Raw genomic sequence first — 15,935 nt, 5'->3', positions numbered from 1 at the left:
TGGTGGTCAGTGTGCGTCATAGCGATTGGTCATTCCCCATTCGGTCGATTTGCATATTAGGCTTTTATTATATAGGATGGTGGGCTGATATTTACAAGGCTATCTGGAGATTTCTGGTTTGAAGATCACACCTGGCAATTCTATCTTAAGTGCTAAAGTTCAATAATTAAGGATAGAGATGTGAGCAGGGCAGGCACCAGTCCCTGTTGGAATGAATGGTAGGTTCCTTTTTTGGACTGGTCATGTACAGGGCTCACCTGACATTTTCATTTGCTGTTCTCTTTTTTTCTTCATCACATACCAAGAAATGAAAACCACAATGTGTTGCTCAGGGTCCAAAGCTTTAATGGATGTCTTCCAGACGCCATCCTTTGGAGGGCAGTTTGGGCCTGGCTCTCCTCTTCTCTGGAGCTTGGGAGAATGAACCGAATTATTCACTAATTTACTCAGATTTCCAGCTAATATTTATTAAGCTTTGATTGAGGTGATCTTTATGTCCGGGGAGACAGAGATGAGTAGGAAATTACCTGTGGTCTTGGTGTGTGCAACGTGTTGTGGGCAAACGTGTTAAGCATGGCAAGGGGAAGTGGCTCCACACAGAAGATCTCTGGGAGTACAGAGTGGGCATCCATCCTGTGGGAGGGGCTGGTGAAGAGCTGGGTCTTGTAGAAGGCTCACCAGGAGGACCCACAACGAGGGTGGAAGAGTGTAGAGTCTCTTTCATTTTTAAAAATATATATTTTTATTGATTTCAGAGAGGAAGAGGGAGAGAGACAGAATATCAATGAGAATCATTTACCGGCTGCCTCCTACACTCCCCCTACTGGGGATTGAGCCACAACCCGGGCATGTGCCCTGACCAGAAATCGAACTGTGATGTCCTGGTTCATAGGTCAACACTCAAACACTGAGCCACGCTGGCTGGGCTGTGGAGTCTCTTTTATATAAGGGCACTGATCCCATTCATGAGACCCCAACTTCATGATCTAAGCACCTCCCAAAGGCCATACCCCCTAATGTCATCACATTAGGGATTAGGATTTCAACAGATGAATTTTGCAGTGGGAGGGAACAGAAACATTCAGTCTCTAGCAAAGGGCATTCTATACAGAGGGAGCAGTCTGTGCAGTCATGGCAATGAGAAAGATCTTGGCCCATTGAGGGTTTCCAAATGTTGCACTGTGGCTAGAGCATGGGGAGGGATGTAGGAAAGGGGTAGGTTGACAGAGGCATTTGTGTTTGGGGGGAGGGAGGAGGTATAGGCAGGGAAGACAGGCAGAGGACTTAAGTGCCCAGTCAAGGAGGTGAGGGTGGGGAGCCAGCAGAAGTCTGTTTCCAAGAGTGAAGGGATCACACTGTGTTTGGGAGAAACTTTCTGGCAGCCACACAGAAGAAAGGGCAGAGGGAGGGGACACAGGAGGCCAGGGCACCTCTTGGGGAGTTAATCTAAAAGCCCATAGAGGACCTGACGAAGGCCAGGAACAGGCACCTTGGCAGCAGTGTGAGAGCTGGCAGGGGTGGAAGTGTGCAGGGAAAGGATCTAAGAGTGTTCTAGAATAGACCAGACTTTAGACCCCATCAGCTATGGGGCAGGGGGCTGGATTTCATTCTGGGTGGTGGGTGCATGGTGGAGAAACCCAGGTGGGGTGGGTTGGCCCACAGGGCTGTAGATGTCCTGCTCATCTCTGCAGAGAGGCAAGAGGGTGCTGATATCCAGCCTGGGCTCTGTGTCCATCCAAAAAAAATTGGGGCACCTTTCCTTAATTTGCACAAGTGTGGGCAGGAAGTGACCCTAGGATGGAATTCAGCAGTTTGAAGGCCTCTGGGAGATGAAGACGTAGATGTCTGAGGGGTGGTCCATGGCAGCAGCCTAGGGCATTAGAGGAGGGGGCATTCAGGGGGATGGGACCCAGCAGCGACAGCAGCACTACCCTGATGTGATCTGGTCCAGGGCTGGCCCTGTCATGCCCGGCTTTTACACACACCTTTGATTTTGGTCCCTGAGTCTGTAACCCTCATCCTACTCAGCTCTCTGACTTCGGACCTTGACTCCCTGATGCCACCTCTAGCCTGAGCCTGCCCCCCACTTCATGGGTTTTTGCATGAACCCGGGCCGTCCAGATAGAGCTGGAGGTGGAGGGAGAAAGGAGGTGCTAGGGAACAGACTGCATCACATGACAGAGCCCTCCCTCACCTGGACAGCTCCTTTGGGAGATGGCCTCTCTCAAGCTCTCCTTTGTGCCTGCTGGTGCCATCCCAGCCATTCTGCTTCCCAGCCCTTTCAACACAGCACAGAATCCTGCCTTTGCCCCTTTGCCATGCTCCTACTCAAAGTACCACCAGACTTTCAGCCTCCACTTGCTCCTCTTAGGTGTTAACTTTGGATCATCAGGGACAATGCCTATTTATTTATATATTTATTTATTTCTCACCTGAGGATATTTTTCCATTGATTTTTAGAGAGAGTGGAAGAGAGGGAAAGACAGAGAGAAATATCGATGTGAGTGAAACACATTGATTCATTGCCTTGTGCACATGCCCCGACCAGGGCCTGTATGTGCCCTTGACCAGAATCGAACCGGGGACACTTCAGTCACAGGCTGACAGTCTATCCACTGAGCCAAACCGGCTAGGGATGCACCCTGCCTAAGGATCCTATAAGTCCAACTGAGAGTGAAAATGATGTCTAACCTGACTAGGCACCCCCAGGGCCTAGCATAGAGCCTCACCTGTGCAGTTTGGTTTGTCATGGTTGAGGGTTGCTCAGTGTGAATGAAGCACATGGCTGGGCAAGTGACCTAGGTCATGCAAAAATGCAGATGGATAAGCATCAAAAAGTCAACCTTGCCCTCATGAAGTCATTTTCTAACAGCTTCTGCAGGGCAAAGGGCCACTTTGCACCAAGCCACCAAACCACGCATATGTTCCTAGTATATTAGAAAAGACTAATTGATGCTTCAATGACAACTTGACATCTCAAAACAAAGGATGTCCACTGCTAGTTAGAGGGTGGAGTGGGTGGGGGAGTTGTCTTCTGTACTCAAGTATCCAAGCTGACAAGGGTCCAACCTAGGGAAGGTTTGCTGTGACAGGAACAAAAAGGGGTTGGAGAACCCACACTCCCTCTTTTCTCTTTGGCTCAGAAGTGGCACAGGTTCTTTCTGCTCATAGTTCATTGGCCAGAACTAGTCCCATGGCTCTGCCCAGCAGCAAGGGAGGCTTCTGAGGGAGGGCTTCTCTTTGCCCAAAGTGGATAGAAGATTCAGATGTTGGTCAGCACCAGTAGAGTCTCCAACACTTATTCATGCCTATTTGGGGAAATTTTACGTTGCTTAGACCCCTCTATTGCCTCTAGGGTCTAGAATTGCAGTCTCAGGCCACCAGTAGTGCTTTCTGCTTAATTACAATGTTTTTTTTTTTTTTTTTTTTTTTTACCAGTTCTTACCCCTGTAGTGATGGGGAACTCGACCCTGGCTGCCACCCCACCATGCAGCTAAGTCCAACCTGACTATTACAAAGTTCTTCCTTATGTTCCGTTGACACCTTTCATCCATTGACCCCCAATTCATCCTTGGGCTTAATTCTTTTTTTTTTTTTTAAATATATTTTATTGACTTTTTTACAGAGAGGAAGGGAGAGGGATAGAGAGTCAGAAACATCGATGAGAGAGAGACATCAATCAGCTGCCTCCTGCACACCCCCCACTGGGGATGTGCCCGCAACCAAGGTACATGCCCCTGACCGGAATCGAACCTGGGACCCTTCAGTCCGCAGACCGATGCTCTATCCACTGAGCCAAACTGGTCAGGGCCTTGGGCTTAATTCTTAATTCTTCTTTCCTGCATGGCTTGGAAAATGTGGATCACTTCCCCCTAATCTTTTCTTCTCTAAGTTCAACATCTCTCTTATACCTTACCTGCCCTGGCAGCTCTCCTCTTTACTCCTGTTGGTTTATTTTACCATCACCTCTAAAGGTAGGAACTCCAAGTACTGAATTGCAGAACTGGGCAGTAGAGAGGGTGTGAAGAGCTGGGTGGGGGGACCCTTGGGCAGATCCCCCACCCAAAACCCTCAGCTTGGGACACTTTTGGGTGGGATGTCATGATATGGATTCATTGTTTGAACTCTACTGCCTTCATGCCTATGCCAGAGTAAAGCTTGTAAGGTCAGCATTCCCTGGGGTGTTGCTTCTTTTTTGCTCTAAAGTTTTGGTCCCTTGCAATGGACTGAATATCAGTGTATCCCCCACCCCAAATGCATAGAGATCCTAACCCCTAAAGTAATGGCATTAAGAGGTCAGGCCTTTGGGAAGTAATTAGGTCATGAGGACTGGAGTCCTCATAAATGTGATTAGTGCCCTTATAGAGGGACTCCAGTGAGGTCCCTCACCCCTTCCACCATGTGAGGACACAATGAAACCACAGTTGCTGTCCAGGAACTGGGAAGCAGGCTGTCACCTGACAATCTGTTGGTGCCTTGATCTCGGACTTCCAGTCTCCAGAACTGTGAGGAATAAACTGTTGTTTGCTATTCCCCAATCTATGGTATTCTCTCATTGCAGCCTGAATAGATTAAGATATCCCTTTTCGTCATTTATCACCAAGTACTCTCATTAAGCTCCTAGGGAGGCATTTGTTTAGCTGTGGCTCCATTAGCCAGCAGTCAAACTTCTTATCACTACATTTTAGGTGGCTTTCAGCATTGGCAATTGGGCACACTCCATATTTTTTTAGGGTTTGCTTTCAATACTTTAATACAACAACAACTTCTGTTTGAGATCATGGGCTATTTTGTGGTAGCCATCTGTATTGCTGTCTTCTGAATGCCTATTTCACTGCCAATGTTTGGGTTAAAAAGGTAGGTTTTACACTTGTAGGGATGCTGAGCAAAGAAGCATTCCCTTTTATAGGGCCTGGGTGGAATTTTGGGGGTGTCCCAGTAAAGAAGAAAATTCAGGGTCAGCATCTCCAAAATATCCATGTTCTGCTCATATATTGCACTGGCCAAGCACAGAGTTCGGAGCAAAACAAAGAAGCCCGTCTGTTGGGACCATCCTGCTACCTTGAGTCAACTCCAGCCCATTTCTGTGCAGTCCTGGGATCAGAGCAGCTGGGAACATGGGCTGCTAGAGAAATCAGCATGAAAACCCCTCCATTCCTACACTGCCTCCCTGAACTTCTGGGAGAACTTCAGAATCCATGTCCGACAGGGCAATCCGGAGAGGCAGATTTCTGTTTTAGATTAACAGGAAGATTTATCATGCCAGAAGGTCAATATTTACCTTGGCTCCAGCTTGATGAGTATTTACTTCTTTGTTCAGTGGCTCTCTCTGCTGACTTCAGCAGAAGCGAAGTTCTGCTTTTTGTCTGCTGAAGAGGATGCTGACTGATATTTTCTTATTGGAAAAGCCTGGATACATAGCTGCAGAGGAGCTCACTTCTCTGGTGGTGGTTGGGGGTAGGTTTGTCTTCTTCACTAAGAAATCTGATCCCTCTTTGTATAAACAACTCTAGTTTTAAGATGCTTTTGAACTTACAGAAGGCAGAGCACAGGATCCCAGAAAAATGACTTTTCCTCTCATCTCCTTGTCTAAAAAATCCGGATGATGAGAACACCTGCTTGAAGTAAGGGTCCAGTGAAACACACCCGACACTTATTTGTCCAGTTTTCATTTTATCCAGATTCTGGGGGTTATGTGATCACCAAAGGTCACCAAGGAATTGGAAAAGAAGGCACCAGCTCTACAACAGGGTTCCCAACTCCAAGACTTTAATTCTTTCTCGGACTCTTGGGAACAATGGCTTCTGCCTCTACTAAGATTTTAGGGCGTGCTGGGGGCACAGTTTGAAATATAGAGACAAATACTTGTGTAGAGTGCTGATCAGAGGCCCACCAGGGAGAGCAATATTTGAAAATGGGACAGACCTTTCCAGGACACGCTGTGCTGGATTTTCAGGGTTGCTCAAACTTTCCCACTCCTGCCACCCACCACAAGTGTGTCTTATATTGAAAAATAAGGTAAAGTGCACATTCTACTCAATTACCTTTCAGTACACTATTCATTTTAAAATAAGGTTTTGTTTAAAAATTTTAACCATGGAGTAGGTAAGATGCATCAGGTTATCCCAGGGCTCCAAGTCTTCTGAGAAAGCTCTGAGCACTTCCAGGTATGAACCTACTGGCTGGCCCCACCTTGGGGGTTTGAGAAGGGTGTGCTCTTTAATTTTATCCCTCACCAAATACTAATAATTAAAGTACATTCCAAGTACTTTATGTGAATAACTCATTAAATTCTTTTAGCAAATCTATACATTAGGTGCTGTTATTATTATCATGATTTTACAGATGAGGATGTTCTGAGAGGTTAAATAACTTGTCCAAGGTCACACAGCTGGTACTTGTTAGAGTTGGACTCTACTAACTGGTGTTCTGGGGTCGGGGGGAGTTTACAGTGTGATGTCACAAGATCTCCATTTTTCTTGGCTCCCATGGCCCCACTGGGGGTGCTGCAGCTGAAAATCTTGCCTATAAGAGTGACCGCTTAATAAGGTTGGGTATATCCACTGTTGCCTTGGAGACAGGAGAGCAGGATGAAGGGAAAAGTGAATTGCAGGAGGCCTTAACTGTAAAGGTCTTCAGGGACAAGCCAATCCATTCTTCATTGTTTACTCCAGGTCACTCAGCAAGTTAGCGGGGGAGCCAGGAGCTGACTGGGGCTTCTTGGGTGATATCACATTTCTTGATTTTATGCATCTTTGTGTTTTTATCTCTCACCATCTAAATGAAACCTCCTCTTGTTTGCAGACCATTTGTCCATACTGCCTGCAGTCTTTTGAAGGAGAAAAGGCCATTTTAATGCCCTCTGAAGAATAGTACAAGCACCTTGAAGTTGAGAACCATGTTATTTGCTTCTTTAACAGCCTTCACTGCACCCGGCACAATGCTGGACACACAGAAATTTCCTGGTACATGTTCATGGAAATGAACTTAGGGTCTTTGTATGAAGAGGAGAACCAAACTTAGACAATGATCTCAGTCCTGAAGTTTCTGGGATGTATTCATTCTTTTCCTAGAGCTTTTTGTCCTAAAAGAATCCTGTGATATATGGAGTAGTGCTCTCCCTTCTTCTCCGTGGTCCCTCTAGCTTAGGTGCAGCCCCTGGCACTGGAAAAATGAGTTTAAGATAAAAAGGAAATTCTTGTTCCCTTACTGTAATGCTCACAGCATGAAGCCAATTCACAGCAACATGGAATTTTCTGGTCTTTAAGATCTCATTATGCAAGTAAAGGAGGGAAAGGAGGGAGACAGAATGCTTACAAATTCCTGGGGTAGGGAGATGACCTCATCATTTATTGTGTGTTGGCCAACTGCCCAAGGAACACAGTTCAGATTCCTTTTGGGGGAGGCACTGAAAATCCCCTGATAACCCAAATTCTCCAAATCTTTTAGGCCTTGAGAGAGTCATGGAGAGCAAGAAGAAGGAAATAGTCCTAAGTCCAAGTTATGTTCCTCATTAGGGGGTTGTCCACTCTGCGATGGACTTTACCCATCCTGATTCCTAGATGGAGACTTTGGACTTCGGAAGTGTGGAAGTTCAATTTCAAAGGCCCCAGCAGGATTTGAGGGGACTGAGTGGATAAGATTGGGTAGTCCGGGGAGAGGGTGAAGTGGCCTGCCTATGATATCCTGAGATATGTACTCCAGGGATGCATATGGGACATGTACATGTGGGTACATATTGGGACATGCAAACAAGAGAGCAAAAGCCACAGGAGTGTTGCAGTACATTAAGCACTTCATACTTGATAGTTTTTCCCAGCCCTACAGGTATTTTACGGAACAGGTGCTCCACTGTTAGCAGGGGCAGGGCCTCCATCAGGTCCTAAGATGCTTTTGGGAGAATTAGAAAAAGACTCCCAACTTGGGGAATGAGGCATAGGATGGATTTCAGGTTGCACCTGTCTCTTGGTCAAGGACAAGTGCTATGGGGATCCTGTAGCCCAGAAAAAAACAACTTGGGGCTCACCGCTCATGTATGAACTGGGACTCAGCCTTTTCATCTGTAAAAGGTGAGATTGTATTACACCTTCCCAGATCCTTTCCCAGATCGATGCCTCATGCATCTGTAATCCTAGGGACAAATTCTCACCCAAATCGAGAGCTTCTCTTTCCCAGCTACTTCTCACCTTGTAGGGATACGTGGAGGTAAGGGCTGGAGGTAAAAGGGGAAGGGGGGACTGGGTGCGCAATTGTTTGGTCCAACGAGCCCTGGACAAGGGCTTAGTTTTTGAGCATCAGTTTTCACCTCTGAAAAATGGAGAGAACCTAATAGGAGAGAAATGTTGTGGGGATTTAAACAACTCTGCCAAGTGAAATTGCCAGGCAAGGAATGGGTGCTTCACAAATGTTTGGGGATCCGAAGAGGGTTTGGTTGGGAAGGTTCTAAAGAGAGTGTGTGTGCGCGGGGGACCTAGGCGCAAGGTCTGGTTTTCAGGACTCACGGCTTCTGGGACCCCCAACGGAGTTAGAACTTCAGCTCTGCGGCCACTGCCACCTCCTCGGCCCCGGAACGCCGAGAGTTAACGAGAAAGCCCCACGCCCCCTTTGACGGCGTAGAGCCCACCTCGCTGAATTTGAAAAGGCGGCCCTGGAGAGGCGTGGGCGCCCCCCCAGACACTTTCAGCTCGGACCCGGGCTCGCCGGCTCGCTCGCTCTTCTCCTGGCGGGGGCAGCAGGTCTGGTCCCGCCGCTGGTGCGCTCCCCACTGTTCTCGCGCCGGGGGCTCCGGGTCCCCGCAGGCAGCCGCTCAAGATGAAGCTGGCTCTCTTTCTGCCCTGGGCGTGCTGCTGCCTCTGCGGGTCGGCGCTGGCCACCGGCTTCCTCTACCCCTTCCCGGCCGCTGCCCTGCAGCAGCACGGCTACCCCGAGCCGGGAGCCGGCTCCCCCGGCAGCGGCTACGGGGGCCGCCGGTGAGTAGCGAGGCCGGCGGGGCCTGGGGGCACGGGCCGTAGGAGGCTGGGGGTTCGGGGCGGTCGAGCACTAGGGGCTGGGGACTTCGGGGTGTCGGGGGCTGGGGGCAAGGACAGTGGGGCCTGGGGGCTGAGGACGCGGGGTGGTCAGTGCCTGGGGATGAGGACACGGCGCGGGGGGGGGGGGGGCGGCGGCTGGAGGCGCGGGGCCCACCCCCTCTTCCTTGCTCTCCCAACCTTCTCGCCTTTGGCTGCCGGCTGCGAGTGGAGGTGGCTGAAACCTGCGGCGGGGCGAGGAGGCGACCGCGGCCGGCTGTGGTTGGGTGGCTCTGTCCCGGGACGTCCGTAGGCTCACGTGGCGCCGCGGCGCTCACCTGCACGGCTTTGTGTTGGGCAACAGGTTCCCGGGTTGCCAAGGCCGTGCGTCCGGGTCCCCGCCTCTCCTGCCGGCTGCCCAGGGACGCCGGAGGGGTACTGGGGCTGGGTCCGTGGAGGAACCTCGGCTGCGGCTCCTCAGCCGCCTGGAGACGAGTAACCTGCTCCGATGGGATGGATCCGCGGTGGGTCTGAGGAGCCGGTCTCAGAGCCCGCGGCGCCCGGACTGCGGCGGCCTCCTCCTCCGCCGGCAGGTGGAGCCCTGGCCACTCCAGCGACGGTTGGGGCAGCGTCTCCTCTCACCAGGGTTGAATTCCCCAAGAAAACGCGGCAGCACGCAAGTAAAGGCTGCCAAAACGCCTCATTTGCGCAATTCACTCGAAATTAGTTTTCCCCCATTTAAGAATCATTACGATCACACGGCTGTAGTTCTCTAGAACACACAACCTGCATTCGTACCATCCATCTCTTTTGAATCTAAAACCACTCCAGCTATTAGATTATTACCTTTCCTTTAACGGAGGAAATTGAGGCCAAGAGAGAGGTCCCTATCCATTGGCGACTCAGGACTGACCTCCTATATGCTTTCCCCAAACCCGTGCTTTCTGGCGCCGTTCTGCTTTGTTGCTATGGAGGAAGGCAAGAGATAGACCCCAAGTCTTTTCTCCTTGTATTTACCAAACCTGGGAGGGCGACCAAGTTGAATTCTGGCAATGCCTTATAGGAAGGAGACAGGGATATTTTGTGCTGGGAAGAACATACACTTAATGGCTGGATAAGGCGAGACTCAGAAAAGCTTATAAAAGTGCTTCTGGAAAACTTTGCACGAAATTTTATTTCCCCCGTTCTATTTGGAAATACTGACCCAAAGCTTATAGTCTCCAAACACCCTCAGTAGTGTGGCCTCTGCACAATTCCATATGAGAATAGTCTGAAAAATAAGCTTTTCAAGTTGCAGAATGATATGTACAGCATGATCTCATTTACGAAAAAAAAAAAACAACCCTAAAAACACTCTGATTTCTGTCTAGGTATATAAGTGCCTGGACAAAATAGGTTTATAAGAAACCATTTTTCATGGTTACCTATATGGAGAGACCTGGAACTGGGGGTAGGAGGGGAGAGAGTAAAAGAGAACTCCCATTTTCCCCCTCTGCCTGTGCCTTGTTTGCATGTGTTGCAAGGAACGGATATTCATGCATTACTTTTGTAATTAAAAAACGCGGGAAGGAAAACCCCAGCGCCTGCAGCATGGAATATGTGCTCTGAAAGGAGCTGAAGTGATGTCCATGAAGGCAGTGAATGACTGAAGATGCAATTCTGGTGTTTAGTAGGCTGGGACTTGGGGACTTTTGCAGAAATTTGGGAGGGATTGCTTTAGAATAAATAAAAAGAGACCCCAAAGGCCCTCGCTGGTTTGGCTCAGTGGAGTGAGCATGAGCCCAAAGACTAAAGAGTCATGGGTTCGATTCCAGTCAAGGACCCATCGGTATGTTTCTCTCTTTCTCTGTCTCTCCCCTTCCCTTCCACTCTCTCTAAAAATATTCTTGGGTGAGAATTAAAAAAAACAAAAAAACAAACAACAACAACAACAACAACAACAAAAAAAAACAAAAGAGAGAGAGAGAGAGAGAGAGAGAGAGAGAGAGAGACCCAAACAAATGTGGCAGTCTTTCAGAACTCTTTCCATCAGATTGGGAGCAGGGAGAAAGTATAATTAGGTTCAGGGAGGATCTGGATGAATTTGTAGAAAATAGGATACTAGGAGGTGTTAAGGAGGCTTGGGGCAGGTTCCAGATGCTTGAGATTGATGCTCCAGAGCGTAACTGAGCCCTTCCACACAAAGCCCAGTGGGCACTGCAGGCTTGAGCTATCAGTCACAGGTTGTCCATGCCCTTGAAATTCAAGAGCCCCAGAAGTAGACGGCTTGGGGACAGTGTTTGGCATGGTGCCCTTCACAGCTTTGGCTTTGTACGTGTGTTTATAGTGGCTTGGTCTCAGTTGACAGGCAAAGCAACAGAGCTGTTTTTGACAGATGGCCTTCCTTATATTTCATGATATTGTTCCTGTTGGTATCTGATTTTTGTACGTCCTTTCTCTCTCTCTGAATGTGTCTGCCCTCCTGACCAGGAGTCTGGGTCTGAAATGTGTTGGGGGCATCTTGCCTTTGCTCTGTTCATCTCCACCAGAAGCCCTTTGTTTAAGCTATTTTGGCAAAGAGAACCCCAGTTCCTCAGAGGGCTGTTTCCAGTAGAATCTTGCAGAGCTGGCTGGATGGTGTGGCTCAGTTGGTTGAGTATCGTCCTGTGCACCAGAAGGTTGCCAGTTTGATTCCCAGGTTTGGCTCTATCCCTTGTGGGGTGTGTGTGCAGGAGGCAGCCCATCGATATTCCACTCACATCAATGTTTCTCTTTCTCTCTCTCTAAAATGCAATAATAATAAAAATAATAAAAATCTTGCAGAGCTGTTCAGATGCCAAATAAAAACTGAAGGGAAATGCAACATTAATTTGCCTGGAGGCCTGCACTAAGGACTGAGTCCCCCCCAACTCCCTGCCCCAGTGCCCCAGTTCTTCCATTCTATCCTAGAAAAGACAATAGATTTGTGACACTATTTAAAGTATTCAAATCTCACTCCTCCCCTCCCCCGTTCCTACAGATGTTTATTAAGGGTCTTGTCTGTTGTCTCCTCATCTCTATATCTAACCTGAAAGGGGCCAAAACAGCAGCAGGCGATCAGGGCTCAGGACACAGGGAGTAAGACCAAAGAAGGGCCTGTATCCCTTTCGTGGTGCACATCTCCCAGCTGCAGGAGGGAGGAGTTTTAATTTGGATAAAAGAGAAAGTTTTAATATTACTTCTTAGAGTGTGTTCTTCTGACAAAGAGAAATCAGAAGAGCTGTGGGACCTGCCGGATTTCAGCAGAGGAGGGAATGAATATGTCCAGAGAGCAGGTTTGTGGGTCAGGGGACAAAGGACAATGTTTCTTTTTGCTTTCTAGAGCTGGGTCTAGAAGGAGGCAGGGGATTGAGTGGTTGCTTCCTCTTGCCCCTGAAAAATGGCACTCTTCCACAAACCACTTACTCCTATACAGGGCCTGAGGCCCGCGGACAAATGGAAGTTACATACTGTAGGGCTAAATAGGCTATGAATCAAGCAAATGATGGTTAAATAAGTAGGTTAAGTAAGTTCTGTCCTCCAGAATATACCTTCACAATGACCTGGAAGGCAGATGCATATGAGGAATTCTTACTGCCTTAGAATTCTGCTCTGGAAGATGTCTGCAGGGGGAGGGCTGCCCTGGCCCACCTTCAGCCCTGGATTCCTCTCACACTGTGAGGGTTATGCACAGGTGTACAGACTCCTTAACCTGCATGTCCAACTTCAGTCCACACCCCTTAGACTAGAAGTGGGCATACTGTCTGTGGGGTCTGCCCTTGAAGGATGGCCTGGGAAAAATGGCCCTGGCTTTGGGTTTGGGCCACTTGGGCAGGGAACCTGAGCCCCCAGAGCTGGGTCTAGAAGGAGGCAGGGGATTTGGTAGTTGCTTCCTCTTGGCCCCACAGACTCATCATTTCACAGGAGGAGCACAGCGAGAGGAGGCAAGAGCAGGGTCCTCCAGTGTAGGAACTGGGCAGAGCCTCTCTGTGGGTCTAAGGGCCACTGCTTCTCTTACCGCAGTGGGGTGGGGGCTTCCGGCTCTGCCCCTAATTAATAATGTGAACTTGCACGCATTCCTTAACCTCTTTGAGCCCTAGTCTGTCTGAGGAGTACCCCATGGAGACCAGAATTCGGGGTATGAGGCTTGCTGGGAGGGCTTGTGCACAAGGTGTGGAGAGCAGAAAGGGGTACACAGATGCTGGATTTGCACAATGCAGATCTGGCCTCATTCCTTTTGGCCCTCACCCTTCATCCTTCCTCACTGTGATCAGAAGAGTCCAAGCTGTTTAGCCACAAGTGCAAGCCCTTCTCCAGCTCACACAGCCACCCTTTGGCCTCCTTTGCTGCAGGCCACCCCTCCCCCTCCAGCCTGGCTCGCTGCTGGTCATCTAGGTGTGCTCTCGCTCCAAGTCACACCTTCCATGATGCTGATACTAATGAATAAGTAGCAATTTCTCTTGAACCCTCACCAGGCGAGGGTTGGTTTTATCCTGTCCTTTATCTGCATGAACCTGTCATTCTCACCACACCCTTCAAGGCTGTCTACTCATTCTCTACCACTCACCATTCTGCCATTATTTTGGACACCCACAAGTTCAGGTGTGTGGCTCACCAATGCCCAGTGTCATCCTTCTAGACCTCTCTCCCCCCTTCCCTCCACCTCGGCCACTTTCCTTGGCCTCCACTTGCTCTTGCTCCCCTGCAGGAACCTCATATCTCAATATTTTAAACTCTGAACTCATGCCTTTTCGTCTTCATCTCTCACTCCCTCACTCACATGGCTAATCCTCATCTTTACTCATTCCTTCTTCTTTGGTCTGTCAGCCTATCCTATCTTCATGGCCTTTCCAATCCAGCCTGGATCTTGCTGACACCCTCAACTTCCTGTCCTCTTGACCTTCTCTCCTAGCTGCCTAGAGAGGCACCCCCCTCCCCCTCCGCCAGAGGGCCCTCCAGCTTTCTGCAGAGGGGCAGGAGAGCTCTCAGTCTGTTTTAGCAAAGCCATTGCTCACCAGCAGTGCCGACTTAGCCTCTGTCTGGTGGGACCTGTTTTAGTTCTATAAAGATCTGTCTTCCTTCTCCACACTGCTGCCTGATGAACAAACCTTTCTCAGGTGCCATAGAGGCCTCTCCCCTGGTTAAAACCCTTTGGTGGCCCACCATCTCCTACATCAGCTTGGCAGACATATTTTAACTCCTAGGTCACTCTCCCTGATTGATAGGAGCTGCCCAGGCCAGTGTGTTAAGAAAGATTCTGAGGTAGAGTCTGGGCTTAGTGGGAAAAAGTGCCAGGATTATCACGTGGTGTCACTGTGTTAATGGGACAGGAAAGTGGAGGCAAGTGTGATATATTTGCAACCCTGGCCTTCATGATAAAATCCACCCTCTTCAGTATTATGTATAAAGGCTGTCTTTCAAAAGCCCCATCTTCTGTCTCTCTACACAGCTACACTGTATTAGTTATTTTTCTCATGCCTCCATTTCTTTGCATATGCTGATCCATTTGCTTAGAATGCCTTTCCCTGATGAGTTAGATGCTCTCCATGAGCATCGAGAACACTCTGCTTACCTCTATCTCAAGATTTCTCAAGCTTAGTGACCTTGACATGTGGACTGGATCAGCGTTTGTCAACCTTTCAGACCTCACAGACCGCTGCTCCAAAGGTTTCCTTAAACCGGCAGTCGCCAACCTTTCGGACCACACGGACCATCAGTGGTCTGCGGACCACCGGTTGGCTACCACTGGACTGGATAGTCCTGTGTTGTGAGGTCATCCTGTGCATTGCATAATGTTCAGCAGCAGCTAAATGCTGTAGCTCACCCCCACATCCCAGCTGTGACAACCAAAATGTCTCCAGACACTGTCAGGTGTCCCCTGAAGGACAAAAGCACACCCCGTTAAGAAACATTGCTCTCTCTGAAGTCAAGCATTGATTTGGGGACACTTAAATATATTGTATTTAAATTGTTTTCAATGGATATTTTCAAGCTTACACACAAGTAGAGAGTAAAATAAACCCTCGCCCTAGCCGGTTTGGCTTGGTGGATGGAGCCTCGGCCTGTGGACTGAAGGGTCCCGGGTTCGATTCTGGTCAGGGACATAAGCCTGGGTTGCCTGCTCGATCCCCAGTGGGGGGCGTGCGGGAAGCAGCCGATTAATGATTCTCGCTCATCATTGGTGTTTCCATCTCTCTCTTCCTCTGAAATCAATAAAAATATATTAAAATTAAAATAAATCCTCATGGACCCTCACTGGGATTTGCCAACCATTACATTTTGCCACTTATTTTACCCCATCCCAAATACTCGTTGCCTGTGTGTGTGTGTGTGTGTGTGTGTGTGTGTGTGTGTAGTATTTTAAAGCACATTCCAGACTTATGTTCATTTCACCGGTAATATTCATATACACCTGATCCCTTATCACCATGCCATTACCACATCTAACAAGCTCACAGTCATACCTTACTACTACTACCATTCCTACTATACCTTTTTATTCCTTATTATTGGCTCTAAAATCCAGTGCACACTCATATTTCTTCAATTGTCCAAAAAACGTTTCTTTATTGTTAGTTTGTTCAGATCTTGATCTAAATAAAGTCCACTTACTTGTTGTTGTATCTCTTAATGTAGAAGTGTCCTCACTCGTTAAAAAGAATGCCTTTTCCCCCATAACATTGACTTGTTGAAGAGGCCAGTTGTACTGTAGAATGCCCATGTTCTAGATTTGTCTGATTGCTTTCAGATGGTGTAATTAATTTGATATTTTACTCCCTGTATCTCTTTTATATTGCAGATTAGGTGTAAAGGTTTGATTAAATTTAATATCTTTTTTGGGGGGGAGGGCAAGAATGCTTCATAGCAGGTCCAATTTATTATACCATATCAAAATGTGTTATGAACTGAATGTTGTGCTCCCCCAAAATTCAC

The 15,935-nt window shown here is 48.4% G+C and overlaps 1 protein-coding gene across 2 annotated transcripts in view; it reads left to right on the top strand.

The window, feature by feature from the left end:
* Nucleotides 1-8,811: 8,811 nt before the first annotated feature.
* COL26A1 (collagen type XXVI alpha 1 chain) overlaps nt 8,812-15,935 on the top strand; it is a gene marked incomplete at both ends in the record, with an annotated part of 176,248 nt that continues 169,124 nt past the window's right edge. For both annotated transcript variants that reach the window (XM_080679230.1, XM_080679229.1), the window contains one exon: nt 8,812-8,969. In XM_080679230.1, the coding sequence (XP_080535356.1) occupies nt 8,812-8,969 (158 nt within the window). The remainder of the gene's footprint in view (nt 8,970-15,935) is intronic.

The sequence above is a fragment of the Plecotus auritus genome (genome assembly GCF_963455305.1).
Source record: "Plecotus auritus genome assembly, chromosome: 7".
Classification (NCBI taxonomy): Eukaryota; Metazoa; Chordata; class Mammalia; order Chiroptera; family Vespertilionidae; genus Plecotus; species Plecotus auritus.
Note: the sequence above shows the minus strand (reverse complement) of the source record. Positions and strands in the feature narration are given on the sequence as shown.